Source organism: Rhodamnia argentea, chromosome 8 (genome assembly GCF_020921035.1).
Source record: "Rhodamnia argentea isolate NSW1041297 chromosome 8, ASM2092103v1, whole genome shotgun sequence".
In the NCBI taxonomy this organism is placed as follows: Eukaryota; Viridiplantae; Streptophyta; class Magnoliopsida; order Myrtales; family Myrtaceae; genus Rhodamnia; species Rhodamnia argentea.
This window is the reverse complement of record NC_063157.1, coordinates 543042-560921: the sequence shown is the minus strand read 5'-3', so window position 1 is coordinate 560921 and position 17880 is coordinate 543042. Positions and strand designations below refer to the sequence as shown.

At 35.9% G+C, this 17880-nt stretch overlaps 2 protein-coding genes across 21 annotated transcripts in view; both read left to right on the top strand.

The window, feature by feature from the left end:
• Positions 1-17880, top strand: part of LOC115728848 (sister chromatid cohesion protein PDS5 homolog C-like) — a 52519-nt gene that overhangs the window by 30107 nt on the left and 4532 nt on the right. For 2 of the 18 annotated variants that reach the window (XM_048283540.1, XM_048283533.1), the window contains exon 3: positions 15508-15869. The exons of 8 other annotated variants lie outside the window; for them this stretch is intronic. In XM_048283540.1, coding sequence (XP_048139497.1) covers positions 15861-15869 — 9 coding nt within the window. In that variant the 5' untranslated portion in view covers positions 15508-15860. Of the gene's footprint in view, positions 1-3238; positions 3258-10900; positions 10949-12700; positions 12812-14064; positions 14148-14252; positions 14300-14322; positions 14454-14792; positions 15870-17880 lie in introns of those variants that run through there. 8 more of the 18 variants (XM_048283536.1, XM_048283534.1, XM_048283535.1 and 5 more) reach the window with 8 other exon arrangements.
• On the top strand, positions 1557-9821 carry LOC115728847 (sister chromatid cohesion protein PDS5 homolog D-like). Of its 3 annotated transcripts, none has more exons than XM_048283547.1 (6): positions 1557-1713; positions 6268-6471; positions 6596-6777; positions 8262-8388; positions 8469-8666; positions 9439-9821. In XM_048283547.1, exons 2-6 carry the CDS (start codon positions 6340-6342, stop codon positions 9631-9633), a joined length of 834 nt encoding a protein of 277 aa, XP_048139504.1. In that variant the 5' UTR covers positions 1557-1713; positions 6268-6339; the 3' UTR covers positions 9634-9821. The 3 variants fall into 3 exon arrangements, with proteins under 3 accessions (XP_048139504.1, XP_048139502.1, XP_048139501.1); XM_048283545.1 differs by lacking the exon at positions 1557-1713 and adding an exon at positions 1781-1894; XM_048283544.1 differs by lacking the exon at positions 1557-1713 and adding an exon at positions 5073-5237.

Genomic DNA, 17880 nt, shown 5'->3' with positions numbered 1-17880 from the left:
CTTGGGGACTGTGGCGAAGTCACTTCCGGCATCCCTAATTTGAAAGACGAGGTTTTGGAGCGTGGGAAACACCTATAGTTTTGGTAAAATTTTGTAAATAGTAAATCTTAAGAAGGCATCAATATGCAAGAGCTTACAATTACGCCCCTGTACAAGGATACAGAGGTTGGAGAAGTTTCGGAAGTCCAGGAGCTTTTAGTTATCAGCCCTTGTGTAAGACTTCATTTTCTTTTTTTTGCGTCTGTAAATGGGTGTTGGGTATAGTCCTTAAGATCAAAATAGACATGCAAGCTTGTAATTGCCTATGGCTCATAATTCATTCTGTCTAAAAGGGATATAAAATCGTTTTATCGGTTACAAAATAGGAAGTGTGAGTCAACTGATTCAGTCATTGCTTTTAACTTTCCCCCTGCATGGTTGTGGTTGTGGATCATCATCAGATGATCCCTGGCAGCATAGCCAGGGGCTTTGAGAATAATGAAGTCCTTCCCTGAAAAATAATAACAAGAGTATACGTTATCCAACTTATTTCTGCATTGATAATGTAAATTCATCTTTCCACGCTTTCCAATAGGTATTGTGTCATAAAAAAGAAACCTTTGAACATTGGAAATTAGTAGGTCTGGTACTTTGAACCATAATATATTTGGGATGACAACATCATTTCGATTCATTTCTCACACCTATTTATTTTCTTCTCACATCCCGAATATTCACATGCCAACTTGAATGTCGTGTTGATATTGTGAGAAAAAGTTTATGTGGCTTGGTCTCCAACGACATTCTCTTTTCTCTAGGTGCCTTGCATGCATCACCTGCAAGTTCTTATGAGTTGGAGACTTTTAAGCCAATCCAAACCAAAAAGCCACGCTTTGGGAAGGCCAACACCAGATAAATAGGAAGAAAGCCACTCCTCTTATTTTAGCCTTGTGCTTTGACTTTTCGGGAACATACATCCACGAAAATGGTCAACCATCGTTTATATGACATCCAATTTGTATTAAATAATGACGCGTAATTCTCTTAGGATATTGACACAAATAATCCATAAATTTTATTGCACTATATAATATGATCCCTAAACTTTTAATTTATCCATATAATCCTTGAACTTTTAGCCCAATATGAAAATTAGATTTTGAATTTTGAATTTATTCAATGTAGTGGTTGAAATTTTTGAACATGTTCAATGTAATCCCTAATTTATGTGAAAAGGTTTAATATTGTCCTTTTATTAATTCAAATTTAGAGACGATATTGCATATTTTCTTATAGTTCATGGACTAAATTAAACATGTACTCAAAAGTTCAAGGACCACATCGAATAAATTATAATTTAAAGATCATATTATACATTGAACTACAATTCGGAGACAATGTTAAATAAATAATAAGTATATTAACCTCGTTGTGTCATTTTGGTTTCTCTGAAAAATCAGGTTTCTTTTTCGGGCCCCAAGACGAAAACTCCATTTTATTATGCACGATTTCCTATGGGCTGTGCTACGATCCAAACTGGCCCATCCCATCCACTGAAAATACTGAAATATTCAAGTCTCTCTCTCTCTCTCTCCCCCCCACTCCGCAGTCCCTGCTCATGCATGAACTTTGTGGAGTCTCGGAGAAGAGGAGGACGATGGCCGAAAACCAAAAAAGAAAAGTAAGGAGGAAGATGTTCTCCGTCGACTGCTTCGTGCCTCTCTCTATTCCCAGGTTCGTGTTCTTCGATGACGGTTGTCAATCCTTTTTCTTTTTCCCTATTTGTCGATTGACATTGCAGCTTAGTTTCATCAGTGTCGGGTACTTTGGCTGATTGCCGATCAAATCGGGTATCTGCATCTTGTTATTGACAAAGCCAAGCTGCAAAGTTTTCTAATCCAGAATGCTTCAACATGTTAGCGTGCACACTTAAAGTTGATTTTGTCATTTGCCTATTGAGTTCGATGAAAGTGACCAATGGAGGCTTCGTCGATTGCAGACCATCAACATTTGTTTTTTCCCTCTGAGCAAAAGAACTACACCCATATAGGAATATCATGATGTGAGCAATCATAATTGGATATATCTCCTTAATGGGTTGATGTTTTGCTTCTCAAAAAGTCAGCCCTTCCTCTCTGGGCTGTCCTGCATATAACTTTTCCTAAGTGGTTTGAGGAAAAGTGGATATGAATCTGTAGCTTGGCTAATTTAATAGTATCCACTGTTCTTACACCCACCTGTAACTGACAAACTTTTGGGTTGAAGTGGAGACCAAAAATGGTCCATCCGAACTTTCTAGGGAACTGAAATCTGTTGAATTTTCAGATGTGAGTTTCAAGAACACCTGAAAAATCTGGTGTTCGTCAATATTAACATGTAAACCAATGATTTCACGGAGTTAGTAGTAATAAAAGCAGTGGGACTTGACTCGAAGAGCAACAGTATAGCACAAAGCTTTAAATTGAAACTTTTGCGGCGAAGATATCTCTACTTAATAGTTCCAGTTGAACTTGCTTTTTACCTCCTACAATCATGGCACTTTATGAGAAATGGTGTTCGAATATTGAACTGTCTTAAGATCTCTTTTTTTGATCACAATTTAGCAGAAGCCATTGTCCACACAAAATATTTGCAAGTCGTTTGCTACACCAGCTACCTCCATCACCTCGATATAGGTAACATTTCTTTTTGAGTTTACTAATTAATGTTGAGGCTTGAGGCTTGTGTAGAACAATGGTGTGGATATATTGTTGTGCCCGATCATGTGACTCAGATTACACCACTCTTCAATTTTTTTCCAACTGCTCTTTTTTTTCTTGTATGATATCGTATATTGATGCTCCTCTTATGGTGTTGCTAATTGAACTTAAAAAAAGCTATCAAATATGATTTATAAATGAGTCACACGACATGCCACATCTGCAGCAGTACTTATTAACACGAGCATGTCACTTGCGGACTTAACCAACAAACAGTTTTAGCCTGGATTTATCTTGAGAAATCACATTGGAGGTGGGCGACGCACTGTGGCATTTCATCCCCTATAAATACCCGTATATCCTCACTGCATCAACTCATAGATAGCACCTTTGATTATCTTCTAGACTGATCTAGCTTTAATTCTTCATCCTAGGTTTTGTGTTCATTTTGTTTGAATTGCATAATTTTGCTGAAGGTCTCCATTCATCTAAAATCCTTCAGATATGGGAGGAGTACTAAGTGTATTGTCCCAAAGCAAGCAAGAGTTTGCAAATATTTGGTAGGAGAAAACATTGAAGGTGAATGGCTTTGTTATAATACAAGATGCATATCTCCTAGCTCAATGAAGAATTATTGAAGCTTATTTATGCTGTCCATTTACTGCTGCGACAGTGATATATAATACTTAGCTATCTCAATATGTGAGTAATTTCTTAAGAATCAGTCAAAAGGGCATACTGAAATAGCAATTAACTATGATGGTAATTGCCTGAGGACAAATTCATGCTCTGACTTGCATTGGTGTACAAGTGATCAAAGTTAGATGAACTCTTAAGAGATGAGCTTTAAAAAAACATAAATGTACTGATATATAGGTACTTTAAGTGATTAGAGTCATAGTTCTTAGGACTTTGCAAACAATATTGTTCTACAAGACTGGCATACGAGGTATTCACAATTTTTGAAGCATATACACGACAACTAGATGACATAGAGCAGGTTGATACACTCTATTTGGCTTCAAACAAAACCTTAATATTTGTTGAAGTCCATGATGTGCCAAACCAAGTAAGGGCTTGTTTGTAAAGGATTAAGTAGAAGCAAAGAGTACATTGTTGTTTTCCCACAATAATTTAAGACATAATCTGAATTTAGAATAACTCAAAGAACTTACTGGCCTACGAGGTATTCACAATTTTTTAAGCATATACAAGTCAACTAGATGACATAGAGCAGGTTGATTCACTCTATTTGGCTTCAAACACAACCTTAATATTTGTTGAAGTCCATGATGTGCAAAACCAAGTAAGGGCTTGTTTGTAAAGGATTAAGTAGAAGCAAAGAGTACATCGTTGCTTTCCCACAATAATTTAAGACATTATCTGAATTTAGAATAACTCGAAGAACTTATAGGTGAATCTACGTGTCAACATGCAAATGTTGTAAAAGTTTCAGGTTAAAAAAAGTTCGAAGTTTGTTTGTCACGCAATTTAGATTAAGCAAAAAGCAAAAAGTAGAAGTCTATCTAGACACGCCCTAATACAAGACAATCCAAATATGGATGAATGGAAAAAATTGACATAATGAGAAAGTTTCTCCTAGTGAGTGGCTTAGAAATTCTAAAGACATCCCTAACCTTGTACTTCCACCATGTATATTGGTTTATGCTAGTATTACAGTGGTTTATGTGAAATCCGCTTATTCTCTTTAGGATGCTTAGTCAGTGGAATTACAAAAACCAGTCCCTCACGGGAAATGGGAATGTGAATTGTAAGTGCATGTAGATCTTTTGGTAATAATAAAAATTCTGGATGCTTTAAAAAATGAACCAAGGATATACATTAGTGAAGCTTATTTTGGAAGGTCGGTTCTTGTAATTCTGCGATGAGTCACAGACCATGCATAAAACTTATCCTGTCAAAATGCATCTTAATGAAAAAACTTGGGAACTTAAAATATGGAAATAATGTCGTCTTCTGCCTCACTCGGAAATATATCAAGACCACTACAGAGAAGGTTAACAATTAGGAAAGCCAGAAAAATCAAAATCGGGGGTGCAATTAAAGAGCGATTAAATACAGAATCCAGCAAAAAAATCAATAAAATGGCAAGTAATTGGTCCTCCTAAGTGGCAAAGATTTGAAATACCATTTGAAGTTACCGTGTTTATTTTATGTTATGAAAGCGAAGAGCACACAGTGAGAGCCCAACCAAGAAACCGAAAGAGCTAATCCAGAACCCGAGAAATATGAAAAAGTTAATAGCATAGGTGGAAATTTACTGTGTTTCCATTTCTTCCTTTGAGTTGCCCAGTTTCGATTTCCTATAAATTATAGATGAGTTTCAGATTAATCGCTGTGCAAATCTGCAACAGAATACTAGCACTCTCTGTGCTTGTTTGAGCTTTTCAGCGTGTGTGGCCATCGAAAGTAAATTGAGAAAAAATGGCTCCATCGTCTTCTTCATTTGCGAGGCCTTTGGCAGTGCAGCTCAAATTGGTTGGGAATGGCCTCCTCAATGCCCCTTCTTGTGTTGACGAGCTTCTCGCTCTTCTCAATGTATTTTGTCCAATTTGCCCATACATGCATTTGCATATGATGATGTGGTGTGCTGTGTTTCTTTGCCTTACATGCGTTGGTTTTTCTTGTGTATGCTGTGCTCCTTGGGATAAAATGATAGCTAGATGATGTTTGATAATTGTTTGGTGCTGTGCAGTATCTGCGCCGAATTACTCAGCAGCGTTATTTGCCTTTGTAACTAATTGTCATTTCTGTTCTGATTTTTTTTTTTTCCATCAGTAGTCTGTATCACGTTCTGTTTCCCATCTGGTTTTGTAAATTATGTCCTTTTACTTCCAAGATTTCAGCTTTAAGTTCATTTGATCACCTTCTTGGCTACATATGATATCTCTTGTCAGCTGATGTTACATATTCAGGCCATGTTGTGCTGATCCATATGGTGCATTTTTTTGGGGGTGTAATATGTTAACTTTATACTTCTAGTGACTCATTCGGTAATTCCTATGTGTCAAATGCCCCGTTGCTACTTGCTGGGTCTTGACTCTTGCTAAACGCTGGCCATTGGAACCTGTCCAGAACCATCAGTAAATAATCGAGGCAGATATGTTAATTTATCTGGTAGATAGATTTTATATGGGGGCCTGATTCAGATAATATCTACCTTCTACTTAAGGTCGAATGGTGCCTTTCAAACTCTGTTCTAAATGATAAATTATAAGGTATCGTGTTTTTAATTATTTATTTGTCTTTGGTTGTGGAGGTAACTGGTTGCTTTATTTAATAGCTCGTCGTTGTTAATGTTTCTTTAGCATTTGCTTCTTTGCATAATGATAGTTTGTGCCACCATGAGCTTCAAAAGTCTGTTTTCTACTTATATTTTTCCATCCCCCCATACACTTGATGATTTTTTTATCTGTTAAATGACATCACCTAACCTCCTCTTTACTGTTTTCATTGAGTTTGCCTTCTCTCTCATGATTTTGGAAGCATTTCTCTTATCATCCAATGTTGTTGCTCTTTCCATAAAAGTAACTGTTTGCTTTGCCTTACATCTTCCACTACATTTCAGGATGCTGAGGATCTGTTAGCTAACGTAGATCAAGGACAATCAATCCCTCGCCTAGATTCCCTTCTTCCAGTCATGAAGGCACTAATTGCTGATTCTCTTTTGAAACATTCTGTTGAGGGTGTCAGAGTATCTGTGGCATATTGCCTCAGTGAAATTATGAGGATAAGTGCGCCTGAAGAACCGTACAATGATGACCAGATGAAGGTGTAATATCTGATATCATACTTTAAAATGGCGATTTTGATGCAGTCAGCACTTTTAATTCCAGAAAATATTAGCCTGTTGGTATCGAATGGTTTTCATGTCAATTCATTTCATCGATGTGCAGGTGATTTTTGAGTTAATTGTGGAGTCATTTTCGAAGTTATCTCAGGCATCCACGCAATTTTATGAGAAGGCCCTCTCCATACTTGAGACTGTTGCACGGGTCAAAGCATGCCTTCTTATGCTTGACCTTAAATGCGACACACTAGTTGTCCAGATGTTTCAAAATTTCTGGGCATTCATTAGGTAAAAGGCTCACCAAGATACATTTATTATTTAACTTATATTCGTCTTTCAGTATGAGATTTAGACTTGTTTTGAAAGACTGAAGGCTCTTCTATTGATGAAAATAGTGGGGAACTTTTTGTAATTGATCCGTATTCGAGAGCATAATATTGCTATTTTTGAGTCCTTCAAGTTTGCTGTAGAAATTTGACTTATCTATTTTTCGAGTAAGTTTCTTTTGACTCAAATATGTCGAGCCTGTTACTATGAATTTGCTGATTACATTCACCAGAGCTAATCTACGATGCAGTTCTCCTTTTATAGTTGAAAATCTGGTTCAGTTCACATGGTTTTCCTCAGTGCTTCGGACCTTCTGTTTGGTAATAAAAGCATAGAATCTCCCACTAAACTCGATGAAGGGAGGTCTGCACTAAGCACTTGGCCTTACGCTGAATACAATGATGACAAATCCCGTTATAAATGACTTTGTGGTGGCTGGGTTATCCTGAAATCAGAATATTGAAGAGGAAGAAATAGTAGTAACAAAGAGGTGTTAAGAACAAAGCCTACCTCTTTGGATAGAGAAGGTGGATTCTAAGATATATCTGTCAGTGCCTTCTTCATTTTGTTATTCTGTCTTCCTGTTTCTCTATCGTATTGGCTCTTCTTTTCAGGTGTCTTTTTGGTGATGCTCACGTTGAAAAATTAAGTTCACCTTTCATTAGTGTGAAATGGGGCAATATCTATGATTTCTACGTGACAGTTTTTGTCATCTTTGGCAAGATGAGTACATGCTTGAAACGACTTTGTGGTGGCTAGGTTCTCCTGACATCAAAATATAAACATTCAAGAAATAGCAGTAACAATTTCTTACCTTTTCTTCTTTTTTTGATTTTTTTTGGCTTTTGGTTTTTGGGAAGCCCCCGGGGGAGGGGGGGAGGAGGGGTGTGAAGAACAAAACCTACATCTTTGGATACAAAAGTTGGAGTCTAGGGTATATCTGCCAGTGCTACTTCAATTTGTTATTCTGTCTTCCTGTTTCTGTACCATATATTGGCTCTTCTTTTGATATGCGTTTCTGTTGATGCTAACATTGAAAGATCAATTTCACGTTTCACTAGTGTGAAATTTGGCAATGTCTATGATTTCTACATGACACTTTTTGTCATCTTTGGCAACATGACTACATGCTTTAACTGGTAACATGTTGTGACCGTGAAGAAAATATGAGTAGAATGTTTATGAAAAGGAAGCAATCCCCGAGTAAGGATTTTGTAGTATATTGTGCATTAAGTTGTGATCCTATTCATCTTGAAGAAAAAGGTGTCTTTCCAGTGTTAATATCAACACTTTTTTTAGAGGAGACTCTGTCAATGTTCCCATTTGATTGCTTATTTAAAAAGAATTGTAGTTCTTGATGTACTTCTATCTTTTCTTCTTTTCTTGTCTCCGTAATACTCACCTTTGATACCTTGGCATTTTTTTATCATCTCTTCTTGGTCCAGGTCAGATCCCACAGATGATGTATTGTGGGCTGTGGAGCAAATCATGACGGACATACTCAGTGAAAGTGAGGATATCTCCTTGGGGCTTCTCAGTCCTCTTCTTGCTAGTGTTCTAAAAGAAAATAAGGTATTATATTGTTCTCTTTTTCCATTTCAGTGAGGTTTCTGTTTGCTTTAGTTTCTAACAGGGTGTACACTGTCATTCAGTATGTCGCTCCTTCGTGTTGGAAGCTCGGGGAGAGGGTCATCTCCCGCTGTGCGGCTAAGCTTGGACCAGTTATTCTTGGAGCAATACAATCCAATGGCACTACGGTGGATGATTACTCTCCTGTTGTGGCTTCTATATGTGAAAATGAACCTACAACTGTGGAGAATAATCATGCTAATGGTTCTTCACAACCAGTGGTGCGTCTCTTGATCTTTATAGGTCCCTATCCTTTCTCTTATGCTGAATATAATGGTATTGCTTCTAATTTACGAGCCTTCCCTGGAATTAGTTTCTAGTTCCTAATGGACTTCGATGCTGACCTTTAATTGTCTTTTCCGATAAAGATTTTCCATTGCCTATGATAAAGCTGCAAAAATCTTGAAATTTTTTACTCAGGCTCCTCCATCTCATTGTTGTTCTCTTTAATGGTGGATATCCAATGCTTTTCCATACAAAAGCAGATTTACAGGGCTTAATTTATTGGAATTGTCTTACTTCATGTCTAGCTTTGCGCATCGTTCTGCTGTTCATGTATCACCTTCCTCTGTTCTAAACTGATTGGCATAGTAGTGACTAGTGACGTGAACCTTGCTTCAGGTCTCCAGCATGGTTGATGTTAATTATATTCTTTGCTACATTAATTGGACTATTTCAATTTTGAGGTGCTGCTATGACATATTAAGCGGCTGTAGGAGCTAGAAAAGACTTTGGACAAACAAATAAAGAAGCTAAAAGACTGTAGACAGAATGAAAAAGGTCAAGAGAGGAGTATGCCGTAAGGAACCTTTTTTCAGCACATTTCGACCATTTATCTAATGCACCCTCCAGGGTTTGGCTGTTAAGAAATTAGATTTGATACAATTTTCTTTCTAGTGTTTCATTTCAGTAGGGTTTCTCTCTATCTGTTAGTCCTTCCCCTTTGCTGGACTAAACCTATAAAATTGCTGAACATTATAATCACATTCAAAGTCTTTCACTCAGGTGGCTAATGGAGTCGTGGATTCCCCTGGAGAAGTTGTTCCTGATCTGGATAGTGCTTCTGGATCGAACTCGAGTGATGCTGCTGCCCTTCTTTTCCCCAATGCTGTTGTTCCTGTTGAGGCTGATTCTGCAGATTCCAAGAGTTCAACCAATCTGGAAAAGTTCAACCAAGCTGGAAATTGACTTACAGTGTGGCATCCCGAACTTTCGACATTAGTCAATAATATTTAGGATATTAAGAGAATAAATAATTACCCAGATTTTTGGATGATGTTGTGAATTGTAGCGTGCGGAAGTTTTGAAATATATTTTTACTGTCCTTGTTTTTGTCAATGCGACTCATTAGGTTATAATACATATATTTTTGCTAACTTTATCTGCCTAAATTAATTGATGTTACTAAATACGTAGATTACATTGAGCAACCATGAAAAACATATCTAGTATTTGTCGGCGGGGGAAAATATGCTCCGTATTGAAGGATTTGTCGGCAGGGACCGATATGTTTCGAAATACATATCTTTTAGGCTTCGTTTGTTTCCTAAATGTTATTTATGTTATTTCAGAAAAATGATCTCTAGATTATTCGGCGTTCGTTTTCGGAAAATAAAGAAGTGAAGAAAAACACTTTCCACTCATGCAAAAAAACATATTAAAAAATGGAGAAAATGATTTCATCCTTTTGAAAAAAGGAAAACATTTTTCTCATCCTTCTTTCCTTCACTCCTTCATTATTTTTCCTTTTTAATTATTTTTTTATTTACTTTTTCTTTTTCTTTTTAAAACTTCAATCTTTTCACTTCTTCTTTGGCTAGTTGTCGGCCACGGCAACAGTCGGCAACATGCCATAGTTGGCGACTCGCCACAGGCCGGTTACTAGCCAAAGCAGAAGGGAAAAGAATAAAAAGAGAAATAATAAATATTTCAAATTTCCTAAAAAAGAAAAATTAAAAAGTAAAAATAAATAGCAGTAAAAATTATTAAAAGAAGTGCATGGAAGAAAATCAAATCTAATTTTTCATACCGAACAGTGGAAAATATTTTTTAATTTATTTTCAAGTTTCAACCTAACATGAAAAATATTGTCATTTTTCTGAAAATGACTTTTTAAAAAATATTTTTCAGAAACACCTTATTTTTCGCGAATGGATCGGGGCTTTATTAAGTTAAGATTTTCTTAACGTCCAATAGCTTTATCATTATCTTTACCTTTTCATTTCATTGAACAGCTCTTGCATCAAATGACATTACCGCGTCAAAGATAAGACACAGTTGTTTTTAGTAAGAGCTGTTTGATGCACCCTTATCAGGTACAAGGTCTTAAAATAAAAATAAAAAAGTGCATGGTCTCATCTAATACAAGCTGGAGTTTAGACAGCAGTCGGAGAAATTGCCTTCACTTCACAGGTTCGTTCACAAATGATGGGGCCAGATGAATTAGTGGAGTAAGGAGGAAGATGGTCTCAGTCGACTGCTCTGTTCCTCTCTTTGTTCCCAGGTTGGTATTCTTCCATGATAGTTGTCAGTCCTTTTTCTTCTCTCTGTTTGTTGATTAGCAATGCTCCTTAGTTTCATCAGTGTCCGGTACTTCGAAGTTTTCCTAGTTCATAAACATTCATCTTTTCATGATTCAAAATGAAAAGATGCCTCTATTCTGCTTAAAATTGCATATGTCTCGTTTACGGATTGATGTTTTGCTTCTCAAAATTAACAGTTAGTCCTTCCTCTGTGGGCTATTGCGTATGACTTCTCCTGAGAATTTTGAAATCCCTTCTCACAATAGTGTGGATTCTGGTTTTTGTCAATTGATTTGAGGCAAAGTTGATATGAATCCGTAGCTTGGCTAGTTTAATAGCATCCACTGTTCTTACACTCACCTACTATGGATGAATTTTTGGGTTGAAGTGGAGACCAAAATAGGTCTATCCAAACATTCTAGTGAACTGAAATCTATTGAATTTTCAGGTGTGAATTTCAACAATCACCTGAAAAATTAGGTGTTTGTCGATATTAACATGTAAACCAATGATTTCACAGAGTTAGTAGTAATCAAAGCCTTGGGTTTTAACCCCAGGAGCAACAGTAAAGCACAAAACTTTAGATTGAGACTTTTGCAGCTGAAGATATCTCTACTTATAGTTCCAATTGAACTTGCTTTTTCTATCCTACTAGAATGGCATTTGTTCAGTAATTAGTGTTCATCTATTTTAACTGTCTTAAGATCTCTCTTTTTTTGGGTCACAATTTAGCAGAAGCCATAAATAGTGAAATTCTAGTGAAACTTTAATAGGGGTTGATCATTAATACACAATATGCAAATTGTTTGCAAATTGTTTGCTTCACCAGCTACCTCCATCAAACGTCATAGGAATACTTCCTACAGAGTACAAAGGAGGATAGGTAGGATTATGTGAAATAAGAAAAAAATGGTGAATCAAAAAACTATAATACTTGCACTACCAGCTGGCTAACTATAATTCTTCCTTCTTGCCACTGGCACCACTGGTCTGTGCTAGTAATGCACCAAGATGTGTCCACTACAATCGCCAAGCCCTCCATTATGTGGCTTTCCCTTTGTACCACTGCATCACCATCTTTATGCACTGATAGTCTGCAAAACAATGATTTTTGACGTGACAAACCGCTTCATGTTTTGTTTTGAGGTTATGGGGACTAAAGCTGTGACCCTGTGTGGCCATAGCAACGTCCCTGCAATTAGGCCAAGTGCCTAGGACATGGTTTTGGAACTGCTATTTGTATTAGTAATTTGTTCACAAGATAGCCCATTTTAAATACTATGAAGACACCCTTTTTTGGATTTCCAATTATCTATAAATGTATGTATATGGATTCATTTATGCATGTTGTATTTGGAGGATGGAATTTCAAATTGGTAGATGTAGAATCATAATTGAATTGAGGCGCACATTAAAGGTCACAGGTTTTCGTGTTGGGTTTGCATGGAGAGGTCATGTTAGATATCAATATTTCCCCAAGGGTGTCCTAAAGTTCCTCCGATGAATTGTTGATTATTTAATACTTTTTTATTCTTCCTTTTCCAATTCCAAAAAAATATATAAAATTATCATATGCATAATATAGAGCATTTAATCTGACAGTGAAATGGATAACTTTGTTTTCCAGGCCAATGTGAAATAGATAAGTATTAATTCGATCTTTTTCCAGCTGTAGATATTTGACAATATTTTTTTGATATGCTTATGTTGTTTTGTAAATTTTCTTTTAATAGTAATGAGGTTTCATTGTTTGAAATGAGTTGTAAATCCAAACTGGTATTGCCATATTATATACCATATCCTGCGAAAGGAAAGACATTCAGATCTCGTAATAAAATGAGAAGGTATTTTTCCTTTTCACACCTACCAGATGGGGTAAGCTAGAAGTACAACCATTGATGAACTTTTCAACAGTAGATGGTTAATAATGTTTCTTTGATGCGGCTTTCAAATTTGTTCATAAACGATGAGATATTATCCTTATTTGATAGTATATCCAACAATCATTTCCTCCTAAGACCCTTCTTCCCAAAAAAAGGCCAGATTGCCAAAATCTGGGACCCTTATGAGATTGTCACCTTTCAATATTTGCTGACAGCCTTCATAAGTTAAAAAACTGTCAGAAATGATTATCATGAAAATGTTTTATATAACATGTATGATAAAGAAGATAATCCCCTTCAGCAATTTTAGGTTGTGAGGCAAGTCTAAAATTTGTCAATATGTATACTAAGGAGAATCATTTAAATTTCACTGAAATACAATATGTATTATTAGGCTTGAACAGTTTGGACAAGCATCAACATCTAAATTTCATTGGTAATCATCTGAGGTTGTGAGGCAAGTTGGAAAACTTTTTGATCCGACAAATGAATGCTAAAGCTGATCTTTCATAACATTGAAAAAAATCATTATTAATGTTTGGTATCACAAAGGAATAGAAAGAGTCTTGTTACCAAAATTTGCCGATGAAATCCTCTAAAAGGAGGAAGTCCTGTTTTAACAGCTGGCTACTTTTGTAATTCAACAATATCTTGGATTATGATCTTTAGTTTCTCCAATTATTCCCTATACTATGCTTTCTACTCTACTTTCAAAACCTATCCTCATTCCTGCTGTTCTTTCCATTTTCTTGGTGCAACTGATATAAATGTTGGTATGCATATTTCTCAAAAAAAAAAAAAAAGTAATAGCTGATTTGGGCTAGTGCCACTTTGTATTAGTTGTTAAAATAATGGCTTTTCATGATATTGCTAGTTGAATTTACAAAAAACTAAATGAAATATGACATTATTGACGAGTCACATGACATGCCCATTCACAGGATACTTATTGACATGAGCATGTCACGTGCAGAGTTAATCAACAATATATTGTAACCTAGTTTTATCTTGAGAAATGACATTGAAGGTGGCGGCGCACTAAGGCATTTCATCCCTTATAAATAGCTATGTATCCTCACTGTATCACCTCACATATATCACTTTTGATAATCTGGTAGTCTGACTAGCTTTAATTCTTTATCCTAGCTTTTGTATTTGTCTTGTTTGAATTGCATAGTTTTGCTGAAGGAACCCATTGATCGAAAATCCTTCAGATATAGGAGGAGCACTACAGTTTATCATCCAAAAGCAAGCAAGAAAGAGATCTGCAGATACTTGTTTGAACAAAAAATTGAAGGTACATGTCTGTGTTATTGGACAAGATACATATTTCTTTTCATTTCTTGTTCAGTAACTGGGCTGATCACACATTGATTTCTCTCTGTTTTAAATGCCCTTGCAGCAATTCTTCTGGTGGTACAAAGATAAGAAGAAACTCTCTATGAGCAGGTACCAACTCTTTTTCAATTTTTCAATTTGTTTAAGGAAATGGCACAGAGAGCTTTTATTTATTAACAATGTGCCATACATGTAAATTGCAATTGCTTCCAATGTACATTGAGATCACTTTCAGATCTAATTGTTTGCAAAAACTTAACATGATGTAAGAGCCAAATCTCACAACTGAGACCAGAGTTATAATTTTCCAGGATGTTAAATCATTTACATGTGTTCTAAGTTCTAATGGGAGTTGGGTGGTCATGTGCATCTTTAAGCAAGAAAAGAATCTGATCGATCGAGAATATTACTGTCCATAATTCAGCAACTGAAGAAATTGAGGTGAAATGTAAGGTGCACCTTAGAATCTTCACAGCATAGCTTAAAATCTAGAAATGAATCTGATGAAAGTACAGATCTGAAAATTATACAATTGAACAGTTCATTCGTTTTCTGATATGTGACTAATTAATGCAAAGGTTGGTGTATTTTTGTTTTGTTGCAGGAAGGCAATAACAAGTAGCTCTGTTTCTTAGGGGTGTAACTGAGTGGAGTTGTTGCCATGCACTGCTTGAACTTAAAACCTGAACAAATAACATTGATTTCTCTTTTTCAAGTTCTAGTTGACAATTTCACTTGACTTGAGATGGACTTGGCTATCCAACTTTTCTTTGATTTGGATGAAGTTTGAGTGAAGATTGAGATCGACTCCATTTGAATTGAAATTTGGGTGTTTGTGTGTTTATTAGAAAGTCAAGTCATATCCTTTGGCTTTGTTTAGAGCACAAAAAATGCACATGGTAATAATGATTTTACTTGAAGGAAGAAAGTCAAAATTGAATCAAATCATTTCAATCTCAAGTCTTTGTACTCGTTTTATGTTAACGTTGCACTTGTGTTAGTAGTTATTGCTAAATTTTTCTCTGGTTAGACTGGACCATTGTATGTTCAAACTATCAGCTTGATGCCAATATTTGGTAAAAAAACAACAACATAAACATTTTGAATGGAAAGACTTGTCATGCTAAGTGGGAGTTGGTTATATGAATCCTTTTATGTTCTTTGCATCTTACCAAAGAGGTGTATATTCACATCAATTAAATCCAATGCATTATTTTGCACCAATAACATTCATTGAACCGTAATCCAAATATCAAAGTCAATTATCTAGTGAGTGAGTTCTAGTAGTCATGAGCAGCTCTTTTTGTTGCACCCCTCAGAAATGGCAAAGTCAGCATAAAGCATGGACCAACTAATTTTGGCAGAAAGTACTCAGTGGCAGAGACCTTTTACACCGGGATTGCCAAAATAATTGAAAAGCAGCTTGTGTGAGTTTCCTAAAATTTTCTCTTTTAGTTTCACAACAACAGATATATTGCATTTGTTGTTAAAGAATGTATTAACTATTACCTTCATTTGCTTGTCATTCAACAAAGGAGCTGATGTAAGTTTGTGGAGACTGAAACCACACACTTTAATCTTTATGGCTTTTATGCAAAGTAAGTACCTGGACATACCTGAAAAAGTGACGGAGGATTGGCCTGTAATAGGGTGAAGAAATCTGTGTGACAAAATGCTGCAGGTATTGGGATTGCTTAAAAGTTGCTCACTAGAAATTTATTGAAGCTTATTTAGGCTGTCAATGTTCTAATGACACGATTATATATAATACTTACCTAGTTCAATATGTGACAAGTTTCTTTAGAATCAGTTAAAAGAGCATACTGAAAAAGCAATTTACTACAATGGTAATTGCCTCAGAACAAATTTCTACTGCTCACTCATGCTGCAATACAAATGATCAAAGTTAGATGAACTGTTTTCAGGTGAGCTTCAGAACTACATAAATGTACTGATGTCTAGATAGTTTAAGTGTTTAGAGTCATGGTTCTTAGGACTTTGCAATCAATGTTTTGTGAGATTCAAAACTAGCCTAAGAGGTATTCACAGTTTCTGAAGCATATATAAGTCAACTATAAGATAGGCCAGGTTGATATCACTCTTTTTGGCTTTCAGCGCTTCAGCCAAAACCTCAACATTTGTTGGAGTCCAAGCTTTAAAAAACAAATAATGTGCTGTTTGTTTAGGATAAGTAAAAGCAACAAGTACATTTTTCTTTTCCTGACAAAATATAGGACATTATCCATGTATAAAAAAATAATAATTATTATGAAGGATCTGTTTAAAAAATATTCAAAAAAAAAAAAAAGAAAAAGTCTATCCAGTCACGCCCTAGAATAAGATAGTTCAGATATGGAGGAATGGCGAAAATTGACATCAAGAGAACTTTTATCCTAGTGAGTGGCTTAGCAAATACCTCCCTAATCGTGTAACTCCACAAATTTCATTGGTTTTGCTAGTGTTAAGGTATTTATGTGTAAGGTTTTCTTTCCAGGTTATGGAAGAAGCTATTCTACTTTCGAATGAAAAAATCTAGTTATTCTTGTTAGGATGCTTAGTTAGTAGAATTACAGAAAATCAGCCTGTTCCAGAAAATGGAAATATGACTTCTAATTGCATATAGGTCTTGCGGTAATAATAAAAAATTTAAGCTCTTTTAAGAAATGGACCAATGATATGACTCTTTAAAGCTTATTTTGGAAGGTTGGTTCTTGCAATTCTGCAATGAGTGTCGGACCATGAATCAAACTTATCCTGTCAAAATGCATCTGAATCAAAACCTAGGGACTTTAATGCCTTTCTTATTTTTCCCTTACCAGATTTGTCTTCCCCTCCAAAAATAGAAGATATAATATTTTTGATATGATTTCAGCTTTATAAGTCATATCATATGGATTTGATGATACAAATGGAAATGATGTCTATTTCTGTTTCAGTCGGAAATATACAGAGACAAATATAGAGCAGGTTAATAATTAGGAAACCAAAAAAAAGCAAAATCTGGACTGCAATGAGAAAGTGATTAAGCTATGGAATGGCAAGTAATTGGTCCTCCTAAGTCCCCAAGATTTGAAATACCATTTGAAGCTATCGTGTTGATTTTTTTCCATGAAAGCGAAGAACACACGGTCAGAGCCCAACAACAAACCAAAATTGAGAGCTAATTCAGAACCCAAGAGATAAGACCAAATTCATTGCATATGTGGAAATTTACTGTGTTTTCGTTTAGTCCTTTGACTTGCCCAGTTTTGGTTTCCCTATAAACTACAGAAGAGTTTCAGAGTATTTTCTGTACAAATCTGCAAGAGAATACTAGTACTCTGTGTTTGTTTGAGCTTTAGAGTGTGCGTGGCCACCCAAAGTACAGAGAAAAAATGGTGTCATCTTCTTCTTCATTTGAGAGGACTTTAGCAGTGCAGCTTAGATCGGTGGGCAATGATCTCCTGAATGCCCCTTCTTCTGTTGATGAACTCCTTACTCTTCTGAATGGCACAATTAGCATGTCATGATTTACGAGACAAAGCCAACCATGGGATTGTGTGTTTCATGGGATAATTAACGCTGATGGCGGTTGATGGTTGTTGGGCAATGATCAATCTCTGTTATTTGGGTTTGTCATCAATTTGCTCATCAGGGATCTTTTTGTTCTTTTAGTTGGTCGATGTTTGCTAGTCTTTTTTATGGTTGTGCTT